General features: G+C 49.5%; 2 protein-coding genes across 3 annotated transcripts; both read right to left on the minus strand.

Moving 5' to 3' along the window:
- Positions 1-2,489: 2,489 nt before the first annotated feature.
- timm10 (translocase of inner mitochondrial membrane 10 homolog (yeast)) lies at positions 2,490-4,170 on the minus strand. Its single transcript, XM_006634138.3, has 2 exons — positions 3,971-4,170; positions 2,490-3,108 (listed from the first exon to the last, which is right to left on the minus strand). Exons 1-2 carry the CDS (start codon positions 4,039-4,041, stop codon positions 2,904-2,906), a joined length of 276 nt encoding a protein of 91 aa, XP_006634201.1. The 5' UTR covers positions 4,042-4,170; the 3' UTR covers positions 2,490-2,903.
- Positions 4,171-5,028: 858 nt separating this feature from the next.
- Positions 5,029-19,029, minus strand: LOC107078172 (uncharacterized). 2 transcript variants are annotated; one of them, XM_015353922.2, is made up of 6 exons: positions 18,798-19,029; positions 15,188-15,299; positions 12,295-14,057; positions 10,205-10,550; positions 6,687-9,950; positions 5,029-5,385 (listed from the first exon to the last, which is right to left on the minus strand). In XM_015353922.2, the coding sequence occupies exons 2-5, from the start codon at positions 15,288-15,290 to the stop codon at positions 6,727-6,729; spliced, it is 5,436 nt and encodes a 1,811-aa protein (XP_015209408.2). In that variant the 5' UTR covers positions 15,291-15,299; positions 18,798-19,029; the 3' UTR covers positions 5,029-5,385; positions 6,687-6,726. The 2 variants fall into 2 exon arrangements, with proteins under 2 accessions (XP_015209408.2, XP_015209404.2); XM_015353918.2 differs by lacking the exon at positions 5,029-5,385 and having other exon boundaries at positions 5,404-9,950.
- Positions 19,030-19,300: the final 271 nt, after the last annotated feature.

Raw genomic sequence — 19,300 nt, forward strand, 5'->3', positions numbered from 1 at the left:
ACAACACTGATATGATACTGTTATCAATATTATATGACTAATACAATATGAATATTATATGTTATGTTATCAGGTAACACCTGACTTGTGTCACCATTTCCAGTACCAAAGCAAAGGGATGTGTGGCTGAGATGTGGTGGTCCCAGATTCAGTGATCAAAGCTGATGTAAGGTTTACCTCGCTTAATTACGCTCGGGGTAAATGATTAAGTGTCAAATCGACAGTGAAACAGCAGATCATAGAACAGGCAGACCGGAAAGGAAAAAGGTGAAAGGGGAGTTAAAAGAAGACAAGAGGAAGACCAGAAAAGTGGGAGGGCAAGAGCTCCTTATCCTAATCCCCCATAAAGACCAGACTGGAGGAAGACTGAAGTGTTTGAGCCTTGTTGAGACAGCTTGCTGCTCTGTGGTTGTAAGGGAACTCTGATGTGTTCCCTGTGTAAAGAATGTGCTGGTTCTCCTGGTTAGTGAGTTTTATTATTTTTATTTGCTTTGGCAACACTGATTGTACCTATCGGTCATGCTAATAAAGCACCTTGAATTGAATTGAATTGAATTGAGTGCAGTTTTAGAATAGGCAGACGGGCTCCCTTTCATTTGGTGGCAAATGGGTTTACAGACAGATTTAACTGCAGGTTGTATTCTATTAGGTTTAGAAGACAGCTTTTCTCTTCTTTCGGCCTCTGTAGGCGTTACATATTAATAATTATAATAATCATTGCTTACACTTATATAGCGCTTTTCTGGACACTCCACTCAAAGTGCTTTACAGGTAATGGGAATCCCCTCCACCACCACCAGTGTGCAGCCCCACCTGGGGCTCACCAGTGTCCATGTCCAGGTTGTGGTCACTGAGCCTGTCCTCTCTTGTGAGTCTGTCTGTGTCCAGTGTCTGTGTGCAGGCTGTGGTCACTGAGCCTGTCCTCTCTGGACAGTCAGGTCTGTTTGTGTCCAGTTTCCATGTCCAGGCTGTAGTCACTGAGCCTGTCCCCTCTGGACAGTCAGGTCTGTCTGTGTCCAGTGTCCATGTACAGACTGTGGTCACTGAGCCTGTCCTCTCTGGACAGTCAGGTCTGTCTGTGTCCAGTGTCCATGTACAGGCTGTGGTCACTGAGCCTGTCCGCTCTGGAGACTAAAGTCTGTTTGTGTCCAGTTTCTATGTCCACTCTGGACAGGAGGCACATCTTTACACAAAGGTGGGAGTGTGGAACAAGTTGCCCAGCCATGTTGTTGAAGCCGGTACCTTGGCTTCTTTCAAGAAACATATTGATGAGATCCTGACATTTATTATCTACTAAGTACAAACTGGGTAACTATGTGGGCTGAATAGCCTCCTCTCTTTTGTGACCTGCATTGTGTGATCAGGTTCCCCATTTCCCTGTATGGTACAGTACTCACGGCTCAGAGCATTTGGTTTTGCTTTGAGAAGTTGTTACAATGTGTGAATTAAGGTCACATAAGTTCTAATTTAATGTGAATTGGTTCCAATGTTAGGCCACACTGTGTTGTTTTGGAAAGGATTGTAAACTTGCTAGCTCCAGGCACACAGTATATAAATATATACGAATCCCTGCTATCCGTAGATTACATTTCCCTAGCAAACTTCCTGTGTTCTCTTACAGGGTCAGAAATGTGAGTATGGCCCCACATTCTGCCATCCTGACAGCTCAGCATTTTCTGCCTACTGACCTGCACTTTTTAGGAGACAGGAAACACTCACTGATACCACTCTGATCTGTAGAACCAAATGACAGAGACAAACACTAAAGGTCTTTTTCAGAACAACTGCCACATCTTCATAATCCTGGACAGCACAGAACAAACAACACCATGAAAACACTTCACGGGAACACAGCAGAGAGTCCATCATGAGGTTATTCACACATTTCTAAAGATTAATAGTTTATTAAACTGTATCCTTGAAGTCTAGGTAACGGTGTCATCACACATACGCTGGCAAATAGTCTCCAGCCAGCAAAACTCAATTCAGACCTACAGACAAACCTGTAGACTGAAGTAACTGAGTCTCCTTCCACATGAAGAGAGAAGAACAAAAGGGGACCTGAGTAATTAACCTCTCAATGGAATCAAACAGTGAAACAGAGGACAGGAGTGGAAACTAAGAGGAAGTATATTTAAAACTAAAAACAGGCGCAATGTCTTTAAACATAAGGGTGCCGGGAGTCTGGAACAAGCTGCTCAGTCATGCTGTTGAAGCCGATACCCTGGCTTCTCTCAAGACACAGCTGGATGAGATCTTCCGGTCAGGACAGGAGACTTCTTTACACAAAGGGTGGTGGGAGCGTGGAACAAGCTACCCAGCCATGCTGTTGAAGCCGGCGCCCTGGTTTCTTTCAAGTCTCATGAGATCCTAAGATCAATGAACTACTAACAACCAAAATGGGTGGACAGACTGAATGGTCTTCTCTTGTGTGAAACCATGTCTTGTGGTCTTGTCTACACAACAAATCACTGTGCTCATGCAGAGGAAACAATTTAATAAAGGTTTTATTTACCCAAAAAAAATACCAAACTGTCCCAGTCAGGGACAAAGCAGCACAGATACACTAACAAATGCAAACAAGAAGTTGAAAAAAACATCCAACACCATACAGCATCAACTTCCATAATAACATGAAAACTGCACAAACTTCAGTCCTATTATAAACCATGAGGAACTGCGGCGTTAAGTCCGACACAGAGAGGGGTTAATACAGAACAGACAGACAAAAACTGGAAACTACAGCACACTAACATTGCAGTGAGAGAGAGGCATACGGATAGAGACTGTAACGTATTAGCCCAGCTCTCTTAGACATGAATGTTCTGAAATGTTCAGTCCCCTAGTGTAAAGTGTACTGTACTGACAAACCAGGCCCCCTGACCCCCTGTCCTTCCCCACAGCTACACGGTGGCTGGGGCTCCCTGCTGCACCCTCTTCATCAGCTCTTCGTCCTGCACAGACAGCTCGGTCAGCTTGCGGCCCATCCTCTCGTGGACGTCCAGGTACTTGGCCACACAGCGGTCCAGACACACCGCCTCGCCCTTGGACAGCTCTGCTTCCTTGTAGTGGGGGGGGACACACTTCCGGTGACACGCACTGGTCATCCTGGCAGAGAGAGAGGGGTTAATACAGGCCAGACACACTGACTGGACACTACAGGACATTAACACTGCACTGAGAGAGAGGGGTTAATACAGTCCAGACACACTGACTGGACACTACAGGACATTAACACTGCACTGAGAGAGAGGGGTTAATACAGTACAGACACACTGACTGGACACTACAGGACATTAACACTGCACTGAGAGAGAGGGGTTAATACAGTCCAGACACACTGACTGGACACTACAGGACATTAACACTGCACTGAGAGAGAGGGGTTCATACAGTACAGACACACTGACTGGACACTACAGGACATTAACACTGCACTGAGAGAGAGGGGTTAATACAGGCCAGACACACTGACTGGACACTACAGGACATTAACACTGCACTGAGAGAGAGGGGTTAATACAGTCCAGACACACTGACTGGACACTACAGGACATTAACACTGCACTGAGAGAGAAAGAGAGGGGTTAATAAACTTGTACCCACAGAGAGCCGTTAGCAGAAAACTGGTTGTTACAGATCTCTTTAAGTGTAAGGGATTACAAATACTGGCGTGGCGTCAGGACCAGATTAATAACATTACGTGTGGAAAAACAGAAGCCACACAAAAAAAGGACTCCTTTTGCCTATATTTCTCCAAACTCAGGCAAACGCTCTCGCGGAAAACGAACTGCACAGCTTGTTTTAACAGCGCAGTCTTGTTCTTGTTCCGCATGAAGCTCGAGAGCAGCTCTTGCTGGGTGTCTTAATGACAGTTTTCAGAAAAAGAAACATGCATGTACACAACAGACCCTCTCGCACACAGGTAGGCTTATTTCTCGATATAATATCACGACAAACATCACTGTACCGGTTGTACATGTCGGCCATCATCTCCACCTCCAGCTCTGCGGCGAGCTGCTGAGCTTTCATCGGGTCCATCTCTTCGGGACAGAATCGTTTACAACCACCGGCATCCGCTGCGTTTCACCTTCACTAAACGCACATGTATCCCCTCTAGTGAACCGCTTTCCTGTTTCCGCTGTCAAAAACAACCACTGGGCCATCGCCAAGAAAAACACCATAGACACATTAAGGGTCTCTTTGGGTGCATCTTACGGGAGCGGGTGACGCTTGGTGGCGATCGCCAGGAACTGCTGTTTGGGAGGAATATCACAACATGAATAAGTAGTCCCATACGAGATTGGACACCTCCGCCCATATACGAGAATACCATTCCCTAATTCAGCAAGCCTAACAAGCAGCGCTTCACGACACCCCGTGGAAATCTCTGAACTTGTAGAAATGAATATTTATTACGGCCTGCGTTAATTCAATCGAAATTCTAACTCCTGTTAGGATGAAAGTTTGGTCAGAAGACCAATTCAGAGTTAAAACAGTCTTTATCGTACATATTGTTTAAAGGAATAGTGCCAGCACGTCTCTACAACTTGATTTTGAAACCAGTGACTTTTTAAACTTTGCAAGAGAAATTTTACAACGTGTAAAGATGTTTTTTTAATGTAGCCTGGAGTAAAACACAGGGGCCTTATTTTTAATTTTAAACTAGTCTATGTGGCATGCCTGTTTTACACTCCACACTGACTTTGTAAAAGGAAAGATGCTGACCTGACAGATGTACAGACTGGTGGACTGCAGGTACAGAGGCAGGTAACAGGTTTTCAGGGTCAGTAGTATCAAAACAGGTGTAACAAGTCTCAGGTGTGCTGTGGACAGGTCTCAGAGGTGTATTGTTGTGGGTCTCAGGTGTGCTGTGGATGTGTATTGGGTGTGTTATAGACAGGTCTCAGGTGTGCTGTGTACATGTATGGGGTGTGTTATAGACATGTCTCAGGTGTGCTGTGGATGTGTATTGGGTGTGTTATAGGCATGTCTCAGGTGTGCTGTGTACATGTATGGGGTGTGTTATAGGCATGTCTCAGGTGTGCTGTGGATGTGTATTGGGTGTGTTATAGACATGTCTCAGGTGTGCTGTGGATGTGTATTGGGTGTGTTATAGACATGTCTCAGGTGTGCTGTGGATGTGTATTGGGTTGTGGAAAGGTCTCAGGTGTGTTGTCAGTCTCAGGTGTGCTGTGGCTCTCAGGTGTATTGTTGGTGGTCTCAGGAGTGTTGTGGATGGATCAGCCAAGGCTCTCCAGGTATTACAGTGCTCTCTTGTGACCACCTGAGTGATTGCAGGCATGCAGTGCCGGCAGTGAGCAGGACTCCTCTCCTCCAATCAGCGCTGATCCTCTCGTACGGGTTGGCACTCCCTGTGACATGCTGACAGGAAGACGGGCCAATCAGAGGAGTCTGATCTCCTCCTTCCTCAGTCTCCCCCGTGTGCGGTAACAGGGTTTGAAGCTGAACGCCGGGATGTGGAAAACACAGGACTGAATGCTCCAGATCAGGTGGGTTAAAGAAAATAAACAATTGTTTTTATTAAGAAAAATAAAGACAACAGACTTTGCTTGTGAAGCCTGCCTCCTTCGGAACACAAGAGTTAGTGTATCCACACACTAATAACAACAGAGCTCCACGCAGACAGAAAGCTGCAGGAGGGGGCAGGGAGACTGAAAACACAAGCCAGAAGTGAGGAGAGAGGGACGATATTACTTGTTGATCTAGTTCACTTTGTATGGAAATCTCTAAATGCCACATTAATGGGGGTTATGGGAAGGTTATCTTTAACTTAAGGTGATCACAAGCACTGCGATTCCTGAACAGGCTTCATGGGTGGGGGAGAAGCTGGAGCTGACAGAGGTATTTTCCACATGTCCAGGGCAGGCCTGTTACACTGGGCAAGAGGAAAATCCACTGCTACCCTGACATGGCCCTCTGTTCCACTGAAGGATGTAACGGACACTCTAGGGCAAAAACCCACGAAGAGACAATATGGCACAAGTGGCACTTACATCCTACTGCTGCATCTCCCAGTTCCAGCAGCAGTGTCCCAGTCGGGGAGAAGTCTAGCATGCGGGTAGCTGAAAGTCGCGTCTCACAGTTCACGTCAAAAACGTCATGCAAGGGGCGTGAATCTGACAGCCACGTTAGTTTATTCAGACTTGCCAAAGAGCACGCTTTACAACATAAGGGCCTGTCCAAAACACTAAATCCAACAGCTGGAGCTGAACGTCCTGGGAAAACTAAAGACGGACAAATGATTTTCTGGTTCTCTTGAGGATTTCCCTCTGCCACACAATTCTTTTCAAACACTAGAACCAAAAGGAACACAAGAACAGTGAAACATCACACTCTTCTTCATAGTGCTGGAAACAACCCCAGACTCTCATACAAGACGCCAGATCTGTTCTCAGCGCTGATCTGGCTTTAAACAGGATGTCTCTGCAATAATTAACAAAATACGTAGGAAATCAATTTCTTGATTGCAAAATCAACAAATAGGTAGGTGTTATAATAAATTTGCCCACGATTCCTTGTTCTGCTGAAGCTGTGCACACCTACAGAACTTGTTTGAAACATTACGTCAACTATAACGAGATTGAGCGTGCATGAACTAAGAGCACAACATAACATAACACAACACAACAACACATGGCTAAAGCTCTCGGACATTCACTCACCTGCCCAGGGACCTGGTAAAGGCAGGTTCTCCATCCCTCCCTACCCGACCACATCGATCTCCAGCTCCCTGTCCTCCTCTTCCTCCTCCTCCTCCTCCGACTGGTCTCGGGATCCAAGGTCACAGTTCTGCCTCAGCACTGCCAGCAGGAAGTGACACGGCAGGGGGGCTGGGCTGGAGCACTCAAGGATCTCCACTTCCTCTTCTTCTTCTTCGATGTCCAAGCTGCCACTTGAGCCCTCAGTGGCCCGGAAGTCCTGAAGGGGGGCGGGAGCAGGGAGCCGTTCTGTTGGCCAAACCTGAAGGGTGCTCTCGGACAAACTCGGCCTGCTCTTCGCCTTCCACGCAACCTCATGGCTCCCTTCTCTCTTCCTTCTCTCTGTCCTGATTCTGTCCTGCTTTGCTATCTCAGTCGGCCCCACCTTGCTTTCTGTGTCGAGACCCATCCTTGTTGCTGTCTCCATCTTTTCATCATCGCTCTCTTCAAAATACTTCTCCTCTCCTCGCTCTCCCTCCTTTCCTGGCTGAATCCTCCCTTGGGGCTCCTGACTGCCTTCTTCCCGACTCAGCCCTGCTCTGTGCATGACATCAAGAGAGGTATCAGACACCCCCCACCCTCTCCCAAACACACCCGATTCTCCTGTGCTGTTTCCGCAGGTGGGATGTTTCCTCTGCATATCCTGAAGTCCAGGGTCACTTCCTCCAAAACTGCTAACCGATGAATCGCGCTCCTCCTCACTCTTCTCCTGCTCTCTCTGTCCTTTGCCCCAGACACAGGCCCTCTCCTTGTTCAGCTCCGCCACCCCCTTCTTCCTCGCCCTCCTGTTAGCAATGCAGTTGCTAACAGGAGGTCCCCTGTTTTCCTGCACCCCATCCTCTGCGGCTAGCACCATGTGTTTGGAGCGCGCCGCGCTCCCCGTGTCTGACACGGTCTCTATGGCCGTCACACCGGAGCCATGATCTGCCCCACCTCCATTCCGGACCTTGAGATCCAGAGGCGGCACAAGTCCCTTCCCACACACAACTGGAGACGCACGGTTTTTCACACGCACCCCCTTTTCCCGTGGGCTGCTGACACCGCTTCTCGAAAGCTGCAGATCAGCTTCCTGTCCTGTCTCCACCTTGTCTATTGCACTCGGAATGCTATTTTGGTCTTTAATTTGAGGCTGATCCTTTCTTCTCCTTCCTGCATGGCTCGGTGTTCTCTTCAAGATATAGGCATCTCGTGCATCCCGCCCTCTCCTCTTGGGACCACATCCCACACACAGTGCGGCCCTGCTATCCCATCTCACTGGAAGACCTGCCCCAGGACTGAACACTTGCCCAGACGTCCTCGTCCTCAACTTCCTCGAGACGCCCTGTGCCCCACCCTTTTCTTCGCTTCTCTCCCTCCCTCGTGCTGACAGATCCATGGTCAGAGGGGGGCCTTCTACTTCTCCACTACAAACCTTGCCATTCCTCACCTGGGAACCTGGCATTCCTTCTCTCCGAGCGCTCTTTCTGTTCTCTATAGGCACTAGCTTTTGTACAGATACCGCCTCCAGCCCCTCCTGCTCCCTGGATGAAAGGTCTGGACAAGCATCGGCATTTAAGTGAGAATCTCTGGCCTTTTCTCCACCACCACTAGGCTCCGGGTTTGTTTCGGCCTGGGCCATGTCCTCCAGAGTCGTGGACATCTCTGGAGCATCCCGGCTGGGTCTGATCTTCCCAGTCTTCTTCAAGGGTACTCCTCTCCTTCTCTTCACGGGCCTGCCTGGGTCCCACGCTCTGCCTCCCATGCACCCCTTGACTCTCCTTTCCTCCTGCAGGCCATGGGTTTTGACATCCCCTCTTGTGACTTTCCCTGCATCCCTCTTCTCTGATTTCAGGTCTGCCGTGTACATACCGCCCTTCCTCGGTTGGCCTCTCCACGTTCTCTCTAATTTTACCTGGGTCTGTGAAGGCTCCGTCTCTCTCTTTCGCTTCCTGTGGCACCTTCTCAACTTTTCCATTTCTTCCTGCCTCTGCTCTTCCAGCTCCCTGGACCTCTTCCTGGTTAGGATGAAGGAACGACTGGGCGGCACTTCCTGGACAGCTGTGTCTCTCTCCGACACTGGTCCCAGCTCCCCTCCAGAGCTGGTTTTCTGCTCTCCCTCCGGGCACCGCCTCTCGGAGGACACAGGGGCTGCCGCAGGAGGCTCAGGCACCATTCCCACGGGAACGGCCTCCTCCGCCTCACAGCCGTGCCATTCTGAAGGTCCGCTGATGCCATCCCGGCCACTCTGCTCCAGCTGTCGAGGTTTGGGACTGGTACTGGTTTGCCCCGGCACATCACGAAGTTCTGAGACATGGGATCTCCTGTGAGAAGATGACAATTCTGGACAATCTGTCTCCCGGAGGGGAGAAAGGAACTCTGGGAGTCGTAGTTCCATCCAAGGGGACAGGAGAGAAGAAGAGCACTGTGGGCTTCTTAGATCTTGAGACACCATGGAAGGAGAAGGTGTGGGGAAAGCAGCAGAGTAGAATTCCGGGACACACTCTTCGCCCGCAAGAAGTGAACATTGGCATTCTGGGTGCTGCGGAATCTCAGAGTCAGCCCTGCCGGAGACTGAATCGGACAGAGACATGTCGACAGAACTGCACGGGTCAGGTTTTTCTCTGGCATCTAAGGGGTAAGGCAGCTGCCCACTGCTGCCATGAACCCCGTCATCCACGTGGGCCCAATCCGCAGTAAATTCAAATGGAGTCGGAAATGGGGTCTCCCTGTCTCTCACCGGCTCAGATGATTTTTGCAAATCCGGGAATGTCCTCTGTTGCCAGAGTCCATCTTCTCCGACTGCATTTTCCCTGCACAGCCCTGTCCCGTTTATCTGAGCGTGGTCCCCCGCAACACCATCCTGTGTCGGTGACCTCTGACCCTCCCTCCCAGCAGCCTCTCTCCTCCCTCCCTCTGTTCTAAACCACTCTCCATCCACACTCCCGACATCACCCAAACTCTCACGGCAATTCACTCTCTGGCCTGGGGGTGGCACTGCCTCTCCACCTCCCCAGCTCCCTGCCTCGGGGGAGGTCACAACACTTTGGAATGACAACAGGAAGTGACTGAGTATGTCCCGCAGTTTGGGAGGGGTCTCTCCCTGCCCAGTGCGAGCTGTGTTGTCCTCGGATGATCCAGGGAAGAGTGGTGCCCTAGCAGAAGCCGTCCCCTCTGAGGAATGGACGAGAACTCCGGGCTGTACTGTCCCTCCAGAACCGGTGTAAAGGGGCTCTGTGAGATGGGCCATGTCTAAGAAAGAGGAGACAAGGGACAGAGTCAAAGTGTGAGTGCAGGAAAAGGAGCAGGCTGTGAGGGGAGCAGTGCAGGAGTGCAGAAAACTCAGGGAGCTGCTGAAGTGGGAGTGGCTCTTTGAAACAACGCTATGGGTTCATTGTGCAGCGAGCGATTAACCTCAAGGTGGAAATCAGTACGTGAGTACACTGAGAGAATGAAAGACACTGAGAGAGAGAGGGGTTAATACAGTACAGACAGACGCCTCTCACCTATATCAGCTACCTGCACTGTTGGATCAGAAGACCCAAAACCAACAGCAGGATCCCCCTGCTGTCCCACGTCACTGCCGTTGACCGGAGTAGCCTGGACAGCATCCCCCTTCCCATAATTCCCCAGCGCTGCCACGACAGGGCTGAGCGGCGGCTGCAGGAAGTTGATCTGCATCAGCACGTCCTCCAGCAGGCGATCCATCTGCTCGTCGCCGTCTTCGGGGCGGGGGTTCGGGGCAGCCGCGGGCGCGGGGGTCTCCAGAGGGGCCGGCGCAAGGGGGAGGAGGGGGTACTTCCTGGGCCGTCCTCGACCTCCCCGACCTCGCTTCAGCCCCGGCACGGCACTCTGGGAAGACACCAAACGGACGCAAGCAGCTTTCAGTGACAGAAGCGCGGTGACACAGATCAGCACGGTCCACCCCCGGAGCCAAACAGATCCCCATGAAAATCAAGGAAACGGGGAGCCATCGGATGATCCTGCGTGTGGGACACCAGTCCCTGGGAACAGTCAGCCGGAATTCTGTATCACAGCTCCGAACAGAGACGGATGTGTCAGAGGGCGTTCTGAGTTCTGTGGGTGGACACATTTAGGTATAAATATCTTAAAAAATCAAAGTTATTCTTTTTAAATGGTAATGTATCAATCATCAGCAATGAATGATTGCAAAATAAAAATTAAAAGTGGATCAAAAGCACCACTTTGTCCTGAGCACAGCTTCATAGAAGGGGTCGCCTTGGCAGAAATGACAAATATCCTTGTGTGCTGCTTTAAGGTTTTCGATAACTCAAAACACTGTGCAAAACAGTCAAACAGAAGAGATAGTTCAATGACACCTATTATATGCTGTTCATTACAGGCTATTCATTGGCTGTTTGGCTAAAGAAGAGCCTCCTGTTGTTGGTTTTCAATCTGCTTCCCTATAGTTTCCACTTGGGTTGCCTGGTTTGTGTTCACAAGGGAATGATATCCATATGTATATATTAACCACAGAACTCAAAACGCCAGCTGGGAACGAACAGCACACAGGAACACAGGATGTTTGCTAGGGAAATGCAATATAGTGATAGCAGAGATTTGTATATATTTATATACCGTGTGCATGTAGCTAGCAAGTTTACACACCCTTTGCAAAATAAATAACACATTTTATGACCTAACAGCCTGAAATCAAGGTAAGGAAATTAGAATCTATTTTACCTTTATATTCACACTGTAACACACCCTCCAGGCGCAAAACAAATGCTCTGGCGTTCTGAAAAGTAGTAACAAATGAAAGCCTAGAATGCTTTGGATACAGTAAGGGTACACACCCCTTGGTAACAGCAATTGTAAATTCGCTCGGGTGAAGCCAACGGCCTTCTTACTCAAACAAGCTGCCAGATTTCAGAATAAAATGGGTTGTTGCTTGAAATCTCTGGTAGCGTATCTCAAGGTAATGCAGCTCTCGAAAGACCTCCAGGATACAGCGGAGGAAAGGCACGGAGCAGGAAATGGCTATAAAAAGATTGCAAAGGTCTTAAATTTCCCTCAGGGCACGGTCAAGACCAAGATGAAGAGGTGGAAGGCATCAGACATCGCCGAGACCATGCACGGATCAGAACGTCCCTCAAAACTGGATGGCCAAGCAGGACAGGGTACCAAACGGCCAGGCAGCACCTGAGAAAGAGCTACAGGCTTTCATGGCCGAGACTGGTCAAAGCGGGACTGTGACCGTAATATCCCAAGCAGTACACAGCATATTCCACTGCATGGCAGAATGCCCAGAAGGCAGGCAAGACAGAGCAAACAGCAACAGAGTGGTACTGCAAAAATGGGGAAAAACGTTTTGTGGTCTGACAAATCAAAAATGAATCTTGCCTGAATGTGTAAACCCAACACGGCACACCATCCAGAGAAGGCCATCCCTACTGTGGGGAATGGTAGTGGTAGCATCATGTGACTGGGATTTTTCCCACCGGCAGTAGCTGGGATACTTATTAGGACAGAAGGTCAAAAGAATGGAGCAAAGTACGTTATTGTCCACATAAACCACAGAACTCAAAATGCCTGGAACGGTCAGTACAGATATCATTAACAACGGGTTGCTTACCTGACTGGCAACCACACAGCGGCCTGCTGGCTGGGTTTGTGCCTGTGTCCTGCCCCTGAGTCTGATGCTCTTCCTCTGACCTCGCCCCCTGGGTGCGGACTCCTTAAGGATCACCCACCCCGAGGGCAGCTTCTTCAATCTGATCTTGGCGCAGGTCTTGTCGACAGCAGCCCTGGGGACTCCGGAGCTTGCACCACTACCCCTCACCCCTCCACTCCTCGCCATCCCTCTTCCTCTTCCTGTATGGCACACCGGTGTCCCCACCCTCCTTCCCACCTCGTCTACATCGGGGCGCTCGCCATCTCCTCCTGCACCTTTCCTCCTGCCTTGTGTTCCTTTTCTCAGCTTGCCTGGACTCCTGCCCTGGTTCCCTGTCCCCATCCCTCTACAGCGTGGCCTCCCTCTCCCTCTCCTTCCCACGTTCATCTCCGCGAATCCAGGGACAGCGTCCTCTATCCTCGCGGCTCTCCCGTCCCTCCTCCTGATCTCTCCTCCTTCACTGGTGGCAGCAGTGGGATGGCCTTGCCACCTGACCGGCCAGTCTGCGAAGTCGGGGCAGAGACTCCGAGATCCCGCGGTCCGCGGGTCTTCTCCTCTCCCTCCTCTCCTCTCTTTTCCGCTCAGCCTTTCGCCGTGGCACTCCGGCGGTCTCGTCCCCCCCTCCCGGCCAGACCCCGTGTCCAAGTCGTGGACAGGGTCCCCATGGGTGCCAGCGAACGGGTGGGCAGGGGCCGGGAGGAGATATAAACACGACACCCGCCCTGTCTCCACGGGTGGGGGAGCGTGCTGCCACCCCCCTTCCAAATTGCGCCCTGCCCACAACAGAGGGGGAGCAGGAGGAGGGGGGTAATTTTCATTATTCAGGGGTAAAACGGAGACAGGAAAGGGGAGACACAGGGCTTGTGCAGCGGATGGCACAACTACAGAGGCGCTGGTGCCCGTAAGCCGGGCAAAAGGATATACAGTCGTAGCAGGAGTGGGGGCAGGAACAGCGCAGACAGGATGACCAGGAGCACCAAGGCCTGGAAGACTGTCAGCGCTCTCCAAGATGGCCTCTACAGTGGGCGTGTCCGACATGCTGTGGGATGTCCTAGGGGGACCCTGGGGAGCTTGCTCTCCCTGGGCTGTGTCCCCTGTTTCGCGTGCAGCTACTACAGGCTGATGACCCTGCCGTGACCTCTCATGTGTGTCCAGTGTCTGCATTAGGACAGGAGCGGCAGAAGGGAGAGAAGACAGACAGCTGGCACTCGGGTGTCCGGGGCTGGAAATCTGGGATTCTGCCGGAGTCCCGCTCCCTCCTGGTCCCGGCAGCCTGTGGCTATCCCGGGAAGCAGTGAGGTCAGTCACAGCAGCTGGGGGGCGAGCCGGCACGGGCGACTCCGAGGGCCCTGGGGAGCTCTCTCTCTCGGCCTCAGACTGCGCGGCCGTCCTGCCCCCTACCTCCTCTGCGCTGGGAGTGCGTTCCCAGCTCTCCGTCTTCCCTCCCGGCGTGACTCCCCCTCCGGCCACCATCTCCTCCAGCGCCCGGATGCCCAGCGCCCGTGCCGCGCTCAGGACCTCCCGCAGCTCACTCTCGCCCTCGCACCGCACCTCCCCCGAGTACAGGAAGCTGACCACGGTCTGCAGCCCCCGGGGGGTGACCCCCTCCAGGTCGATCCTCCACTGCCTCCGGGGGGACGGGGCGCCGGGGGCCGCGCCGAGGTGCTGGAGCAGCACGGGGCTGTGTGCCGAGAGCAGGCAGCTGTGGACCATCACCAACATGTCTGCGCAGGGAGAAACGGGCCAGAGGAGAGGGCTCAGAACTGCCATTTCAACCTCCCTGAAAACCCACTCGGAAATATCTGGTCTTCTTTAATTCACAGTGATTGTAACCAAAGAGACTTCCATGTGCGCCCATTTACACGGCTGGCAATGGCAATCTGAGCGAAGTGCCTTGCTCAGGGGTACAACAGCTGTGACCCACCTTGGATTCAAACCTGCAACCTTCCAGTTGTGAGTCCAGGGCTCTGACCAATCTTTTTACATCAATAAAACTCCTTGATGGCTGATGGTATATTTCAAATAAAAGCGATAATGCAGAGGTATGGAGGGCAAACAGGACCGTGTTGCAAAAGATGCTTGCAATTATGAGTCATTTTACCTGGAGAACCCGTCTTCTCCTACAGCATGTATGAGGTGATCATTTTAATATTATGTACAAATTCATATCAAAAGTTGTGCTAAGGCATTCAGCGTTACTTTCTGGATTGTTAATTTTAGTTGAAAGTTACTACAGAATAATAAAGTTGCTTAACTTTTCCCTTAGATGTACTGTATATACACCCGTGATGAAACAGGAACAGTAAAAACAATTCTAAAAATGTTACACTATTATTGTTGACCGGAGTAACAACAGCATTGCACAGAATAAGTCATATTTGTCAGAAATAATTCAATTTCAGAATAAATGAAGGATTCACTCATTCACATCTCTAAGTATTAACCCCTCTCTCTCTCAGTGCAGTGTTAATGTACTGTAGTGTCCAGTCAGTGCGTCTGGACTGTATTAACCCCTCTCTCTCAGTGCAGTGTTAATGTACTGGAGTGTCCAGTCAGTGTGTCTGGACTGTATTAACCCCTCTCTCTCAGTGCAGTGTTAATGTACTGGAGTGTCCAGTCAGTGTGTCTGGACTGTATTAACCCCTCTCTCTCAGTGCAGTGTTAATGTACTGGAGTGTCCAGTCAGTGTGTCTGTACTGTATTAACCCCTCTCTCTCAGTGCAGTGTTAATGTACTGGAGTGTCCAGTCAGTGTGTCTGGACTGTATTAACCCCTCTCTCTCAGTGCAGTGTTAATGTCCTGTAGTGTCCAGTCAGTGCGTCTGGACTGTATTAAATTGCATCCTGTATCTCACCCTCAATTTGCAGGACGACATCACAGAACAGGCTGAGGTGCTGCTGTCTTTGCAACTCAACCAGGAGCTTCTTCTCAAAGTCAGGATCACAAAGGGTCAACATGGCGCTGCTCTGAGAGAGGCACAGAGGAGTTCAGAAGGAACTGCACAGCATGAACACTCATGTCCATGTGTCAAAGGCAACTTTACACCTGATACCTTACATAAATTACATAAAATTAACTATAACCAGCTACTACACATAACCTTTATTCCAGGACCTCATTTAACCACGGCATGTTTAAATAATTTAAGGTCACTTGAGGCATAGGAACATTCATGTAGCTGGGAAGCTTGTTCAATACTCCTACAACTCTTTATGTAAGGAAGTGTCTCCGGTCCTGACTGAAGCATCTTATCCACCTGCCTTGAGAGAATTTAGGGTTCAACAGCATGGCTGGGTATCTTTTTCCACAGTCCCACAACGTTTGTGTAAGGATGTGCCTCCTAAATGCAATGATTCTATCATACACATCAGGAACACTGATCTGTTCACTTGGTCTGATCAGTGTGCTATACCACTATCCAACAAGGAATCGTGACCTTTTCCATCAGTAGATTTGGGAATAGGCGTGGACAGTGTCCTCTGTCTCTCGTCCTTGCTCTTGATGTCTCCTCCTTCTGTGTGGCAGCTGTGTGATTGGCGAGCCACCCGTCTGGCGAATCTTCTGGTCTTCTCCTCTAACAAATCACAAACCTTTCCGACAGTGGGTGTGGAAAGAGGCACAGTGCTCCATATCCAACAAGGATTCATGACTGCTTCCAACAATGAATGTGGAAATATGCATGGTATCCCATATCCTGGAAAGAAACAGGACCTCTTCCAGCAGTATAGTTGCAAAGAGGCATAGTGTCCCATTTCTAGTAAGGAAACCTGCCCTTGACAAGACAGAGGTATCCTTGTATTGAAATCAGGCACCTGTTTAGAGAACGCAATGCTTCTGTTTTCACAGCACGTATTACATTCTGCAGCAAGATGGCTGCTTCTTTCCTTGGTACACCGGGCGGCACTGAACAAAACCGAGGACCACTCGCAGATAGCGAGACGGCTGCCCCTTTCCTCCGCACAAAAATGTTGGACAAGTCGGATTTTAGCAAGTTGGGGGAGTATCTGTACCTGCAGTGTGCGGTACTGGACTGATTCCATGGGAGACAAGAGGTCCTGTGGAATATCCCATTCATTGTGAAACTGTGGAGTTCCCACTGGAAATGACTCGGCAAGAGGCAACGTGCACTGTGCAAATGCACACCATGCCGTTAACACAAGTGGCCCAATTCACCTCCACGCCCATTAAAAGTACAATTAATATCACGCACCAGTGCAGCATAAATCCCCAACCTGCAGCAACTGCAGCCCTTTCTTTTTCACGAAAACCTACTGGACTGATGGACGGTCCCACACAGCTGAAGGACCTGAATCTCCTCAGTCTTGAACAGAGAGGAGTAAGTGGGGACCGGATGCAAGTATTCAGATTTCTCAAGGGTACCATCACTGTCAACCTAGTGAACTGCTTCAGAACAAGCAGTGGAATGCAAGCCATACAGTACAAGCGCATTGAGAACTGAGGGTTTTTCCCAGCTGAAACAAAGGGTGGTAGGAGTGTGGAACTAGAGGGCAGAGGGGAGGTGTATGTGGAGGTGGATTTACAAATGAGAACAGGAGGCACTTCTGTGCACAGAGGGAGGTGGGAGTGTGGAACAAACAGCTCAGCCAAGTTGATGAAGCCGATACCCTGGCTTCTTTCAAGACACAGCTGGATGAGATCCTCCAGTCAGGACAGGAGGCACTTCTGTGCACAGAGAGTGGTGGGAGTGTGGAACAAACAGCTCAGCCACGTTGTTAAAGCCGATACCCTGGCTTCTTTCAGGACACAGCTGGATGAGATACTGGGATCATCTATCAACTGCCATCTACTAGATGGGTCAGAAGAGCCAAGTGGACTAGTGATGAACCTACAAATGTCCAAGTTCACTTCCTTCGTTTTTAAAAGGACAATCATGTGCCTGTGAACAGACCACTCAGTTACAGATTATCTGCATTCTGTGAACTGCTCTCGGTGGCACAGGGCATTGCAAAATGTTTGAACAAATTCGAAGCAGATTTTAAAATCGCGAATGCCTGTGTTTTTGGTAATGCGAGTTACATGATCAAAGCATTCACTGACATACTTTCAGGACTGTTGTCGGATTAATTATATTTGAAATGTCCCTTCCAAAAAGAGACGAACCTGTTGCAAGGATGAAAAAAAAATGCAAACACTGTCGGAGGCGAAAATACTTTTTAAAGCACATTTTAGAAACATAAGCAAATAAGAAGACTGTATTTTGCAGATAAAACACAAGGTGGTGGGAGTGTGGAACAGGCTGCCCAGTCACGTTGTTGAATTCAATTCAATTTTTCAATTCTAAACACTTTATTCATCCCGGGGGGGGGGGCAATTTAAGCAGCAAGAGATGCAACATACAACAGAAGACAAAAACTGAGACAAAAAAAAACACATTGCCAAGAAAACGTTATACAGTACATAGGTATAACAGCACACAGACCATAGAAGCGATTGAAAGTAACATTGTGTAGTATTAGGACATTATTAGTACATGCACATATGTGTCTGGGTGGGGGTGGTGGGCTCTGGTTTCTTTCAAAAAACAGCTGGATGAAGCCCTCCAGCCAGGACAGGAGGCAATTCTTTACACAAAGGGTTGTGGGAGTGTGGAACAAGCTGTCCAGTCATGTTGTTAAAGCTGATACCCTGGCTTCTTTCAACAAACAGTTAGGTGAGATCCTGGGATCAGTGAGCTACTTACTACCAAGTGGCCTAAATTGGCTGAATGGCCTTGTGTCTCATTTGTCTTTATCAAACGCCATGGTGTCAAAGGAGCGGAAGAATATACAGTACACCCTAAAACTAAACACACACTGTACACACACACACAACACAGTCACAGTATACACACACTGCAACACGCAGTACACCAACACAGTAAACACACATTATACAGACATAAACACACACTGTGCACACACATTATACATGCATACAGTAAACACACTGTACACACACATTATACACACATAAACACACACTGTACACGCACATGGTAAATACACTGTACACACACACTGTACACAAATGCACTGTATAATACATGCGCACTGTACATACTGTACACTACACATGCACACACGGCATACAGAGTACGCACTCACTGTAGACACTACTGTACACTACAACTTTACACACACAGTACACAGACGCACATTGTACATGCACACTGTACACACGTCAACTGCAGACGCACACAGCACACAATGTACACAAAAACACGCTGTACAAACATACCGTACGCACACTCTGTAGACACACTGTACACACGGCCATGCCTTGACCACGCACGCATGGAAATCAACCAGCGAGTAACAGTGATCGTCACCGTTATCACCTGCTGCCGGAGTGATAATCCTTGTCTCTTAACTATCCCGTTAACTAACACCAATTAGCACCGACGCCCGAGTGTCCATGTAAACAAACATTTAGCACACTGCTCACCGCACGGCAATACCGCTCACCTCGACGTTTTTTCCAAAACCACGTTGTAAAAATCGTCAAATTCGCACTTTTACACTGGCCGAACTTCCGTTGGATGGAAAATAATGTAAATATGATTGTACGTGAAATTATATGGGAACTTTCTGCGTAATTACTTATTTGGTCTGCTCTTCTTTCCGTCTCTCGCGGTTCGACCGTCAGCCGAGTTCGGTGCGGAAGTTTCCGACGCCCGTAGCGTGCTCGAGAGCTCGGGACGGTATCGATCTCTCGTTAGAGCGTGCTACTGAAACACGTATGGTGGCCATTTTGGATCTGTTCCCAATGCAATGTCTATGCGCGTTATCTCATGTAACGGAGCCAAAATGGCGTGCACTCAACGATGCGGGTTTTGTCCCTGGAGACTTAAGGTGTTAACTGCAAATCTCGCATTCCTAATCAGCAAACACATTTAGTCAAAAATGCAAGGCTAGAAAACAACATCCCAAATGGTTTAACAAACCAAACTGGAATAATTCAGGGAAAT

Source organism: Lepisosteus oculatus, chromosome 6 (assembly GCF_040954835.1).
Source record: "Lepisosteus oculatus isolate fLepOcu1 chromosome 6, fLepOcu1.hap2, whole genome shotgun sequence".
Classification (NCBI taxonomy): Eukaryota; Metazoa; Chordata; class Actinopteri; order Semionotiformes; family Lepisosteidae; genus Lepisosteus; species Lepisosteus oculatus.

Bases quoted from the DNA above. Each gene is read 5' to 3' on its own strand.
- timm10 (XM_006634138.3), bottom strand. From the start codon at position 4,041: ATGGACCCGATGAAAGCTCAGCAGCTCGCCGCAGAGCTGGAGGTGGAG. The intron at 3,109-3,970 runs GTACAGTGATGT...TCTCTCTGCCAG, and splicing joins ATGGCCGACATGTACAACCG to GATGACCAGTGCGTGTCACC.
- LOC107078172 (XM_015353922.2), bottom strand. From the start codon at position 15,290: ATGTTGACCCTTTGTGATCCTGACTTTGAGAAGAAGCTCCTGGTTGAG. The intron at 14,058-15,187 runs GTGAGATACAGG...CTCCCTGCGCAG, and splicing joins TGTCGTCCTGCAAATTGAGG to ACATGTTGGTGATGGTCCAC. The intron at 9,951-10,204 runs GTGAGAGGCGTC...CCTCTTTCTTAG, and splicing joins AGTGCAGGTAGCTGATATAG to ACATGGCCCATCTCACAGAG.